The 13,453-nt window shown below is 42.0% G+C and overlaps 1 protein-coding gene across 11 annotated transcripts in view; it reads right to left on the bottom strand.

Moving 5' to 3' along the window:
• Nucleotides 1-221: 221 nt before the first annotated feature.
• The window catches only part of PAK3 (p21 (RAC1) activated kinase 3), a 111,641-nt gene continuing 98,409 nt past the window's right edge, over nt 222-13,453 (bottom strand). For all 11 annotated transcript variants that reach the window (XM_059911963.1, XM_059911966.1, XM_059911969.1 and 8 more), the window contains 2 exons: nt 4,121-4,258; nt 222-759 (listed from right to left, as the gene is read on the bottom strand). In XM_059911963.1, the coding sequence (XP_059767946.1) occupies nt 670-759; nt 4,121-4,258 (228 nt within the window). In that variant the 3' untranslated portion in view covers nt 222-669. The remainder of the gene's footprint in view (nt 760-4,120; nt 4,259-13,453) is intronic.

Genomic DNA, 13,453 nt, shown 5'->3' with positions numbered 1-13,453 from the left:
TTCCAATACAAATGCAGAAAAACAGGTACACAAACCGAGCCACCACTATAGAAGAAGAATAAAAAATTTCAACTCTATTAGGGCATGGACTTCCACATGTTCACACAGTACTTGCTCTGGGGTTTTTTTTTTTGTTTTGTTTTGTTTTTGTGTTTTTTTTTGTTTTGTTTTTGTTTTTTACTTTCTTTTTTTAAAAAAAAAAACGTTTTGACATCTTTTTTTTTTTCTGGACATCTAATGACAATGCAAGTGAAAAACATCACATTGGGTAAGGAGTTTTGAAGGAGGTTCGAATGCAAGAGGGACTACTCTCTAACTTAAAAACAAACACAACACTATGAAGAGGGAGTGTGCATCTTTGAGAAATCTTTTTTCTTCAAAGTGAATGCACAAAATGAGGGGATTCACTACTGGCTCTTTCGCTTCACGGTAGAAGTGACCACTTTATGGCCACTTCGACATTGCTGCCCTGTTTGGGCTGCGATTCAGACTTACAAATAAATTACATAATCTGAGGGAGTAGGAAAAAGGCTTATAAGAAGTTTCTATTCATTTGAAAGTTAAAGAATCCCCACCCCATTCGACTGTCTTTTCTTCCGTCTTTCCTGCAGTGGAGTTTTATTTCAGTCTTACTCATGAGGGAGATGGTGTGGGGTAAGGCTTGCAGTCCTAGCGGCTGCTGTTCTTAATCGCTTCCTTTGCAGCGATAATCAGAGGAGTCAGGCTGGAGAGAGGCTTGGCTAATTTTAAAAATGGATGCTGCAAAAGGAAAAAAAAAAAGAGGAATTACTAGAATTCTTTCCTCCAACAAGTATATTACTTTACACTTTCAAGGAGACTTATTTTCATTAAAATGTATTTTGTGGATCCAATTAAACATCATTTAAAAAATAGTGCCAGCTTTTGTCCTTCAGATGTTTTTGGTCTTCGGTGTCATGAAATCTTCTGGAAGCTGACTGGCAGAGCTAGAAATTCAGAGTAGGGGTCTTGTAAAATCTCGCTGTGTTTGCAAGTCTAACTTTCTGATTTTCTTAAATCGATGAATTTATCTGGAGCAGCCCTCATGCTTAGAAAAGTGTATTCTGTTGACCACTCAAGACCTTGACCCTGAAATCAATGGCCTCCTAACTGCTAAACCCAATAGTGTGTCTCCACCATTTCTTTTTTGGCCCCTCTGCAGTGCTTCAAACAAGTGAATATCCCTTTCTTCTTTGAGATGTTGTTCTCTTTGGGGGCCTGTGACATTCTACTGTCTCGATTCTCTTCCACATACATGCTCACTGACTACTCCCTCCCTCTCTATCTTCCTCCCTGGTTTCACTTCCTCTTCCCACCTCCCAGAACTTGACTCTCATCATCTTCTTTTTCTAATTTAATTCCTTGGAGAGCTCATTCCTTTTCATGGTTCCAATCTCTCATCAAGCTTTATGGAGATGACTCCCAAATGTCCACTGTGTCACCTGATGTCTTTCCTGAATTCTGCTCCTATTTCTCCAATTACCTGCTGGATATTTCCTTTTGAATGTCCTTCTGCCACCTTGAACTCAACATTTAAAAATGTATGTTCAAATCTACCAAATAGGGTACTCTTGTGTGATGTAAGCTACAGGGGCTTTGGAGTCAGAGCACCTAGGTTCAATCCTCTCCTTTGCTTATCGCAATGGTTAAATGAGGTAAGTGACAGTTCATTGTAAGCTACATTGAAGCCAATCAGCATTAGCCACTGTAGTATTATCTTCTATCACTTCTGCTTTTGCTGAACTCTACCACTGGTTTGATATTCTGAGGTCACTTCTGTGTTCCTCTCCCTTATGTTCTACATGCAATCAGTTACCAAGTGCTTCCTTTTCAATGCCTTTTACAATTATCTCTTGCTTTCCCTAGGCCTAATCAACTTAATCCTAAATTATAACAATAACCCCCCCATCTTCCAGCCTCCATTTTTTTTCTATTGCTAATTCTTATTGCATACCACCAGATTCATCTTCTTGAACAAAGCTTTCATCAGGTGTGTCCCTCAGATATCTTCAGTGTTTCCCCACTGCCTACAGCCCCTACCCTTTAGCCTGGTGTTCAAGGCTCTCTACATCCTGTCTCCTGCGGCTTTCCTTACTGGAACTCTTTACTTCAGCTACACCGTCTAGTTTCTGTTCCCTTGAACCTTGCCTACATGCCTTTGGTCATGCGATAATCCTTCCATCTGAAATTCCTTCCCCCTTTCCCCTCAAACTATCTAAAACTGATCTGTCTTTCAAGGCCCAGCCGAACTCTTCCCTTTTCGCAGACATTTTCTGAATGCCATAGCCCATAGATGTACGTCTCTAATCAACCGTGACATTTACTGTTTGAACGGCCTTGGGTTGACTGAGTCTCTAAACAATCTTGCATTTTTTTTCATGTTCCTAAGGAGACTGTGAACTTCTGAAGAGTAGGAATCATGCCTTTAACAGATTTGTATCACCCACTGCACTTAAGCCTTGCAAACAGAAGTTGCTCCATAAAAATCCACTTATTTCTGTCTTTTCTCAAGCCTTCCAGTGGTGTGAATGCCATGTATCTCTCTCCTTTCTAACCTCTAAAATGGGCTAGAGTCAGAGAATGGAGTTATATGGACTTAAGGTGATATACAGATTATAGCCTATATGTGTAAAAGGAGAAGATGCAACAAACAAAGTCTTCAATTTTCTCAAAATATCATTTTGCATCAGAAATCTGACTGGTTCAGATAAAAGTATTGTTGGGGAAGGAATTAACTAGATAATCGATTCAATTACCTACATAACTGTATAGCTACCTTCAGAGAACCTGTATCTTCACTCATCCTTGGAAGAAGACATGATAGGAGTGTGTACCAGGATGTGTATGTGGGGTGGTGGGAGGGGTGAAAAGATGTGGAAATGAAGCACTCAAAAGTTCCAGGTTTTCATCTATAATTTGAGGCTGTATTAATGGGAGGATTAATAAAGGGCTATTTCAGATCTGACATTTTCGGGCCCCATGACAGCCTGTGAAATGCTCACAGGTAGCAGAGAAGACAAGGTGTAGCCTCCCCAATTCCTCCAAATTGGTTTATCCCAGATATGATTTGGGTTGGGATGGGATATTTTCGCATGGGTGTGGCTGTCTCTGGAGGGAGTTCAGAAGCAACAGGAACTTTTTGTTGTTTGGCCTGAAACAGACTGAATCTATGGTTAATAACACTCTGCATGACCAAGTGTTATGCCTTTTGTTTAACTGGATTATGTGTTCAAAGTCAGGGAGAACGAGCAATCACTTTTCTTGGCTATTACAGATCTTTATCTTGTTCCCCAAGGAACAGTCAGTCCCCAGCAGTGAAGCTATATGTGTAATCCTGGGCATGCATTGCTTTACCAATATAAATGCATTTTCTTTCCCTCTAAATTGGTTTGTGTGGAAGAAAGTCAGACAATCCAGGGCTCAAATCCACGTTCTGCCACTCAATAGCTGTGTGAGTTTTAATTTCTACATCTGCAACGGGGATAATAACACCTATCCTAGAGAGTTGTAAGAATTAAGTGAGATAACGTTTGTAAAGAATTTGGTATAAAGTAGGTACTAATTACCATCATATATACTAATCCCTGAGAGCCATGAAAAGGACAAATGGTTACAGAGGCACTCACCACTGGATGGTACTCACCCAGGCAAGCAGGTGCCTGCCATTTGGCATCACAAGCAAAGGGGCTTTGACCAGTAAAGCATTAGAGTAGCAGATGCCATGGAAATAATTGCATAGTTATGTAGACAATTACCTCCGGCCAAGAGCACCTGCGTACAACATCCAGGGGCACAAGTAAAGTTTAGAACAAAACAGCAACACCAGAGGTTCACATTGTTATTTCCCTTGCAAAATAAGACTCCAGGAAGAATAAAAGAGAGTTACAGATTGAACTCCCAAGTTCTCAGAAGAAAGGCAACATGCCAATCAATCACGTATCAGATGCATGCCTATACTTATGTGCCTGTGGTCTCAGATCAAATGGTTAGAGCCTAACTCAAACTAGACCTCTTTTGACAGCGCTCTCTTACTGTCACACATTGACATGGAAAAGCTCAATATAATGACTCTCTCTTTGTAACTGTCCTGTTTCATTGTCACCTGTAAAAGCTCCTTGGCAGATCCTCGCCTATCCACATCCATCTCAAGACAGCGATTTAAAAAGTCACGGAATACAGCAGACAGTCTCTCAGGATTCTGGAGCTCTGGGGTTCCATTAGTGGCTATCAGATATAATGCCTAGAGAAAAAAAAGCATTAGAAAAATCTATTCAGCATATACATATTAGGATCACGAGTTGGCATACAAGACACAAATCCAGTTTCTTCTGGTTTATATCCTGGGTCTTAAAAATTCCATTTTAGAGAATGACACTGACATATACTGCAAAGTTTCTGTAACATTTAGAAATGGTTACTCTTGGCAGTAACTGAGGTGATCGTGAGGTGCCCCACCCCCAAAAGCTTGGAAATAAGGTTATAAGGCTGTCCTATGAGAGTTAAGCCAGTAAAAATCCATATGTAATGAATGTGTGATTAACCACCTAGGAAATGAAACCAAGGAATCTGTGACTAAAGAGTTGAGGAAACACACACACATCCAATCATGTCGACCTAAGTATAACCTCTGGAAGGCACAGTTGCCAAGGTGATTGTAATTTACTGACTGTTTATCTTGATTGGAGAATATTTGTGAGCGGACCAGGGGTGAACAGACTACGTTATGCAATCAGAGAAGTACAGAGAATCAGAAGATGGCAGTGACTGGATGAGAAGTAACGCCTGGGGCTCAAGGACTCAAGTACTTTTATCCTGTGGCAGATGTATCCCTATAGATTTTAATTAGGTTCCCCATGAAAGTCTACCTATAATAAGAGAAAATATAAGAAAAGTTGACATTAATAATCTTGTATCCTACTGTAAAATAATAAGTTGCTAATATATCTCTGAGATCTTTGCTGTGGAAGGCCACCACTGAGAGATATCAACTCATGGTGTGCTGACAAAATCAAGGGCCCTGGCCTTCCAGGCCGAGAGTTGGACCCAGAACCATGGTTAATTCACGAAAGTAAACCCATATTTCAAAGGCTCCGCAGCCATAAAAAGCTGGCCATTCCTCATGCCTCCTCTAAGCAAACTATTCTAGAGCACTGAGTATGTATCAGGTACCATATTAAACACTGGAGATCCAAAGATGAATAGCAGAATGCCCTACTTTCAAAGATGACACAATTTAGTGAAACTTATAGATAGCTACCATACAGTGAGACAAGAGCTAATAGAGAAACACAGGAAGTGCTAAGTCAATGTAAGGATGAAACAATTTACACCAGCGCTCAGAGAAAGCTTCACAGAGGAGCTTGGCATTTGAACAGGGTCTTGAGGGCTAAATAGGAGTTTTCCTGCAGGTATTACCACCAGGGTTATGCCTGCCTATGCGACCAGACTCCTAACTATCATGAACACATGCTCCCTCTTGAACTTGCTTGAACTTCGCAGCAAATTATCAGCCCCCTTTTCCACCGTGTCTCCTAATATTATTAACAAAAATATTTCTATCAAACTCCTTTCCCAGGCTAGTTTTCATCAGCTGGTGAGTACATCTCTCCTCCTTTCCAGAAACCTCCAGAGATGTACTTTAGAAAGGGTTAGAAAGGACCGTTTAATCCAGTGGCTGTCAACTTATACAGCAGGCACCAGAATCACCTAGAGGGCTTGTTAAAACACAGATTTCCTGGGTCACCCCCCAGGGTTTCTGATTCAGTAAATCTGCAGAGGGGCCTGAGAATTCGCATTCTAACAAGTTCCCAGGTGATACTGAAGCTGCTGGTTTCAGGACCACACTTTGAGAACTGGTTTACTCCACCCAATTAAGCAATGGGCTTAATGATTGATGCTTGAGGCACCTGTCCTCACAAACCATCTTTGTTCCTGCATTAAAAGAAAATTGGTTACTGCAAATTACATTTGCTAACTCCTCCTAAAACTCTCTTATTTCAGCTGGCCACAATTCCGCCAAACTCTGCGTCCTTTGCTGGCTTTTTTCTGCCCTGTAGCCAAACCCAGTCCTAAACAAACACATCTCTTTTTTCCCTTTCCACTCTCCCTAAGTCTGTGTGCATGCCATACTGTTTCATTTTCTCTCTTTTTCTTTTCACCATTCTTAGCTCAATACATTCTACTCCATATAACCTTGCTCCCCACAAGCACATATACGTCTCTACTCAAGTCCTTCTCACCTCTCTTCAATCCATGTACTAAGAAAAAGGTTGACAGGAAACACCCCAACATGTTAACAGTGGTTCTCTCTGGGTGGTAGGATTATTAGCGACTTAATTTTTTAAAACATATTTTTCAATTTTCCAAATTTTCTACAATGAACACGACTGCTTTTATTATTTTTAAAAACCCTCCAAAATTCTTTAAAAAATAAAATCTAAAAAGCTGTGCCATCCAATTTACACAAAAATCTTCATCTCTTTCTCTTTGTCCTCCTAGGATTAAACCTGCTTTTCATCAAGTACTACCCCTTAAGGGAAACAAAAACCCAGACAATTTCTTTTCCAACTATTGTGTTCGTTTTAATTGCAACAGTATTATTTCCAACTAATTTCTATTGCAAAGATCCACACTTTCAGTTATATTATGGCTAAACTGGCCTTTGTGGACTGGCCTGGGAACGTACTCACTATGCATAATGCCGTTTCTATGGGAAAATGCACTCTGAGTTCCAAATAATTAACTTAAAAATGAACTTGTGTGTAAGCTGGGTCCTATCTTTGCAAAAAAGAAAATTGCTACCCACTGCCCTGCTAATGAGAGACAAAAACAGTTGTAGGCAACACAACAATCACAGCAAAAAGCGTTTTCCTAGCAAAGTCAAGTCTTAGCTGAAGAAAGATCAAGGAAAATCAGTCTAGGCACGAGTTGATCACATTCTGGTTTTATCTGAGTTAGTTAGTGAAAACTCAAAGAAAATGGGCTGGCTGAGAAATTAGACTAGACTTATTTCACTTAGCATAATACCCAGCAAATCAGAAAAAGACAGATACCATACGATATCACTTACATGTGGAATCTCAAAAATAAAACAAATGAATGTATATAACAAAACAGAAACAGACTCACAGACACAGAGAACATACTAGTGGCTACCAGTAGGGAGAGGGAAGGGGGAAGGGGCAAGATAGGGGTAGGGAGTTAAGAGGTACAAACTACTATGTATAAAATAAAAAAGCAACAAGGCTATATTGTACAGCACAGGGACTATAGCCAACCCTTTATAATAACTATAAATGGAGTATAAACGTTAAAAACTGTGAATCACTATGTTGTACAACTGAAACTTATATAATATCGTACATCAACTATACCTCAATAAAAAAAGAAATTAGACTAGAGATTTCCTTTACAGTTGGTTGCTCCTTGAGTAAGAAACCCAGATTCATACCTGACTTCTCCTCCTTCCTCAGCTGGAAACCTTCCCCTCCCCGAACCTTCACTCTAATCAGTCTAGTAGCTTCTGTTCATGCAACCTTTAGAAATGTCATTCATACCCATGCACTTTCCTCTGTTCCCACTGTCTCTGCTAAAGGTTGGGCTTCCCTCAGACTGTTACGATAACCTCCCAATAGGTTTTTTCTTACTCAAGCCTTTTTATTCTTCAGTCCATCTTCCTTAACAATCTATCTCATCTTTAATCTCATCATGGCATCCATTTTTCTGCTTTAACAATTTCTGCTGGCTCCCTATGGTCCACAGATGTGGTTTTCAAACTGGACTCTCCAAAATTCCCCTCAAGAGCAGCTAAGTGGGAAAAGAGGTGGGAGAGGGAGATGGATGTAGGGATTCTAAGACCCTGCACCCACCCATATGTGTTTCAATCAGAGAAATACTTCTTTTTTCTTTATTTATGCATGCTTCCAAGCAAGGTTTAATTTGAACCAAGGGATCACTATAGTTGTTTGAAAACACAGGACGTAGTAAAGATTCCTTTGCATGGCATACGTAGTAAAGATTCCTTTGCATGGCATAGAAGGTCCTCCATGATTTGGTCCCGCCTCCCTTTCTAGTCCTCATCTGTTCTCTTCTCACCCTAGAGCCCTGCTTTCCCCAACTCCACATACGTACACACATTGGCCAAAGCTCACATACTATTCATGCCAATTAGTTCATCATTCCCATAGTAAGAAATGCTCTTTTATATCTGCCTGAAATGCTGCTCCCTTAACTGCCTAGTAAACTTCTACTTGCCTTATAATTTCTATTTCAAATGGCACCTCCTTTTTAAAGTCTTCTCCATCGCTCCCAGATGGATACGGTGAATAACCACCTCAGTTTTCTGGGGACTGTCCTGGGTTTTACTACTGAAGGTCCTATGTCCCTCAGTGCCAAGCAAACTGGGATGGTGGTCACCGTGCAGATACAGTTAGTCCTTCCCTCCTTTGAGCTACTACAGCCCTTTGTTTATACGTCTGTTTTCACATTGTAGGGTGAATACTTGTTACTTGTTCACTGGTCTGTCTTCCTAGACTGTGAAGGTAGGAACTGTGTCACAATCATCTCTGGATTTTATGGCAACTGGCTCAAAATAGGTGCTCAATAAATGTTTTTGTTGCTAAATGAAATGAGAGCCAAAATGTATAAATAAATCTAATTGAGCTGCGAATATGACAGACTTTACAAAGTATTAAAGCTCAGAACCTAAAGTGAACTAGTAAACATATAAGAAGATATACAGAGAATGACAAAAACACCCTTTCTGAGTTGAACAGGCTTGGCATGTGGGAACTTCTGACTACCCAACTCCTCAGTGTGGGAGAAGGAAGAAAGCTCCATGAGCAATGTAGGTAAGGGGATGACATCAAAGAGAGGGAAAGCTGGAGAAAGAGGTCCACAACATGGTAATCTGCTGTGGGCAAACCCAGAGAGGAAGCGGAGACAATAAGTTCTCTCTGGAACTTGAAACACAGCAACTTAGTCTTCTCTGACTGATTGTGAGCAGAGAAGGAGCTCTTGACTTTTCTTCAGCTACATCATTAAACAAGGTCTGTTTAATTCTTAAGGTGAGGCAACATAGGCCCCGTGACCTTATTTATAATGTTAGACAGACAACCTTTGGCCGGAAAATGGTGCCTTTCTTCTTTGTGATACACACATTACCCAGAAGTTTCTGGTGTTCCAGAATTTTTAATAACTCTATATCACTTGGCAATAACACACAAACTTTGCAGTTTTCTGCGGACCCTGATGTGCAACTAAATTTACCTTAGTACTCAGAGAAAACGACTTTACCCAGTTGGAGGAATAATTCAATTTACCTTATTGGCAATTTCCTCAGTTAAAAAAGATCAAAGTGGTCATCTTAGAAGTTACCACATTTCTCCAAAGAAGTCCCAAAACAATCCATATGTACCCAATAAATTTTCATTAAGGCAGTTTTGCAACTGGACTACCCATTTAATTAAAAAGCTTCAGTCTGTGACTTCAGCTCATTTTAACAGTTTATAAAGTTTAGGTTAAGACGTTAGAAGACAAACCAGGAGACTTAAACGGAAATGTGTTAGTAACCCTGAGAGGTCCCGGCACTGTTATAAAGACTCCCTTTACAAAGAGGAGAGGGTGTGGTGTGAACATTTCTTTCTAAGTTGAATATTTGGGACTCAAAACACATTTTTCCCATAAAAGTCTATTTAATAAACAATGTTGGGGCTTCCCTTGTGGTAGAGTGGTTAAGCATCTGCCTGCCAATGCAGGGGACACGGGTTCGAGCCCTGGTCTGGGAAGATCCCACATGCTGCGGATAAGGCTGTGTGCCACGGCTACTGAGTCTGCGCTCTAGAGCCCGCAAGCCACAACTACTGAGCCCGCGAGCCACAACTACTGAAGCCCACGTGCCTAGAGCCTGTGCTCCACAACAAGAGAAGCCACGGCAGTGAGAAGCCCGTGCGCCACAAGGAAGAGTAGCCCCCGCTCACTGCAACTAGAGAAAGCCTGCGCGCAGCCAAAAATAAAAATAAATAAAATAAATAAATTAAAAAACAAACAATGTAACTATAAGACAAAGGGCCATTCACCTATATCTTAATATCTGTTTAAATACTGTTTTCATGGGAAATATTATTAGCTAGCATTTATTGAATGATTACTATTAGCTCACTTGATTCATACAATAACCCCCCTGAGTTATACTTGATTATGATCCCCAATTGACAAATGAAGAAACTGAGGGAGGTAGGGTTAATGTAATAATTTGCCCAACATCGCACAACTAGCAATGAGGGAGTCAATATCTGAATCCAATGACTGTGAGCCCAGAGTCCACGCTCCTGACCACTACACGGCATCACCTCCCAGTGTTCCCAGCCTCTGAGCTAGTAATTCTCGTAAGCAGAGGCAGACAAGGTCTCTTCAAGAGATGAGGCACACTGAGCATGCCCAACTCTACCTCTACCTCTACCAGAGGAAATGGACCCCCTGGAGGTCAATTGTTTTCCCACTTACTTTGAAATGGGGAACAAAAGGCAGGCGCCCAGTTAGGCTTCATATTGCATTCACCAGTGTCTGTATATATGTTGGGAGTTTATAAGCAGTGCGTCCTCTGGTTGTTGCCTGTAACCTACTGCTGTCCTGGTTCCTTTCTCATTTTGGAATTTTCAACTACCTTTGAGTGTTTCACGGGGGAGATGTGGCAATGAGTGACTTGACACCTTAGGACTTAGTTTACTCGTGACCTGGGATTTCAGAGGTTAAAGGCCAGAGTGTGTTACTGCCTCTGATGTGTTTATGGATTTCATGAAAAGCCCTGACATTTCTTTCTAAGAAGAGAGTAAATGGGGCCAAATCTACAAAAAATGAAATTGCTATATTATAACTACCATTGTATTCCCTATTTTGACTTATTCAACCCAACGGTTCAGTGTGTCTTGCATAGTAGCTCTCATCTGTCACCAAATTCTGCACGGGGGTAGGGGGCTCTGCTGCTGTTGTTGAGCCTATTACAGATCTATTCCCTTATAGCTTGATGGTAAAGGTAATTAGGTACCACTGACTGATTAGGTCTTGGCTTAGCTTTAGACTGCTCCTTTCAAGCATGAAAAAACTGGCCACTGTGCTTCCCTGGTGGTGCAGTGGTTAAGAATCTGCTTGCCAATGCAGGGGACATGGGTTCGAGTCCTGGCCCGGGAAGATCCCACATGCCGCGGAGCAACTAAGCCTGTGCGCCACAACTACTGAGCCCACGTGCTACAACTACTGAAGCCCATGCGCCTAGAGCCTGTGTTCTGCAGCGAGAGAAGCCACGACAATGAGAAGCCCGCGCACCGCAACGAAGAGCAGCCCCCGCTGGCTGCAGCCAGAGAAAGCCCGTGCACAGCAACGCAGACCCAACACAGCCAAAAAACCAAAAAAACAAATAAATAAATAAATAAATTTATTTTTAAAAAACCAAAAAAAACCTGGCCACTGCCAGAAAATAAAGACCAGATGAGTCTGATAATGTACATGCTCATTCTAATCTCTCAGGATTAATAGTGCTTGTCAGGAAACGTGGAGCAGGCTATGTGTGCTCAGGAAGCCACCCTGGGCAGCCCAAGCAACACCCAAGGTTGAGAACCACAGGGGGTTTGGAAGTGGGGGAGGGGTGGGCATAGAGATGGAAAAGCAGGAAAGCAAAATGGAGCAGGAGGTAGAGGGGAAAAAAAGCTGGAAGAAGCAGAGGGAGCAGGAAAATACAGGACGAGGACTGGGGCCAAAGTACCATGGGGAGAGAAGGTGGTCAGTGGAGTGAAGAGGAAGAGAAATGAAGATAAAGGCTCAACAAATCAGGAAGGTCAAGGGGACCCGATCCTAGGATCCATTCTGCTACTGCCCCATTTCTCCGGTCCTTCTCACATAAAACTTCTCAAAACATCACCTATATTTGGTATGTTGACTTCCTCACCTCCCATTTTCTCTTCAACCCACACCTAGGTTCTAGTTCCAAGATACCGTTTACCGTAATACGTTTGTTCCTATCTCACTTCAGAATATTGGAGCAGGAAGGGACTAAGTCCCTGATTCTCTGGAGCTTTTCCAAATTACCATATTAGGATCAAAATCCAGCTGGAGTGTGATATGATCTGTGAAACATACACTACTGCTCACATAAATTGGTTTCAACTTCTGTTTTATATGCAGTTCATCAGCTGAACAGTGCTGTATACCATAACATGCTATTCTTCCCGATACACCCCAGAGTGTAGATCATGGGTCCCTGCAACAGCTTTATCACTCTTTTGCTCTTCCCTGGCTTCTCCCCAAGATTCCTGTCAGGGCGGGCTTGCCCAGTGCCACATGCAGCATGTTTTGCATCATGATCAAGTGTCTTTCTTGGTAGGGAAAGGCGGATTTTTCCACTCTATGGAATACAGACTTAGTCACGAGATGATGACAGAGATGTATCCAAGCAGCTTTCTGAAGGTCACAACTCTGGAAGCACTCCTACAGACAACGCATACTCAAACCCTGGCCCTTCTGGCACTCAGGGAAGGCTGTAGCCTATCTACAGCCTAAGAATACAGAATCAGAGTAAGAGACCCAGGAGTTTCCCCTTTTATTTAACTAAATTTCATGTGGAAGCCCGATACAGAAAACAAGTTAAAGAGGAACTATTCTGGTGGACTCAAGAGCCACATGACCTCCCCCCTGGGCCCCAAGGACCTCCATGGAATTCTAGGAGTCCATGGAATTCGTAGAGTCCATTGGTAACCAATAATCTTGTCGAATTCCATTTGTTTGAAACGATAAGGAAATGGTGGCCCAGCAAGAAGTAATCTATACAAGGTCAGGGGACTCCTGACTGGCAGACCTGGGAACAGAATTCACTCTTTGACTCACATGATGCATACTGTTGGTTGAGACACTAGATAGTTCCTTGTCTGGTCCCATCACATTCACTGGCCACACAGAGATGAAAAGTGCTGATGGATTTTGCCATCTAAGCAGTGGGGCAACGCTTTAAAAAAGAAGGAAGGGGACTTCCCTGGTGACGCAGTGGTTAAGAATCTGCCTGCCAATGCAGGGGACACGGGTTCAAGTCCTGGTCCGGGAAGATCCTACATGCCATGGAGCAACTAAGCCCGTGTGCCACAACTACTGAGCCTGCGCTCTAGAGCCCGTGAGCCACAACTACTGAGCCCGTGTGCTACAACTACTGAAGCCCACATGCCTAGAGCCCGTGCTCGGCAACAAGAGAAGCCACCGCAGTGAGAAGCCCACACACCACAATGAAGAGTAGCCTGTGGAACATGTCATTTTAAATATATTGTAAAGACTCAGTTTTAATAAAAAGTTTAATATGAAGAAGAGTAGCCCCCGTTCGCTGCAACTAGAGAAGGCTTGCGCTCAGCAACGAAGACCCAACGCAGCCAAAAAATAAATAATGAAAGAAATTTAT

The sequence above is a fragment of the Balaenoptera ricei genome, chromosome X (genome assembly GCF_028023285.1).
Source record: "Balaenoptera ricei isolate mBalRic1 chromosome X, mBalRic1.hap2, whole genome shotgun sequence".
In the NCBI taxonomy this organism is placed as follows: domain Eukaryota; kingdom Metazoa; phylum Chordata; class Mammalia; order Artiodactyla; family Balaenopteridae; genus Balaenoptera; species Balaenoptera ricei.
The sequence above is the reverse complement of the archived record's forward strand: the minus strand, read 5'-3'. Positions and strand labels throughout refer to the sequence as shown.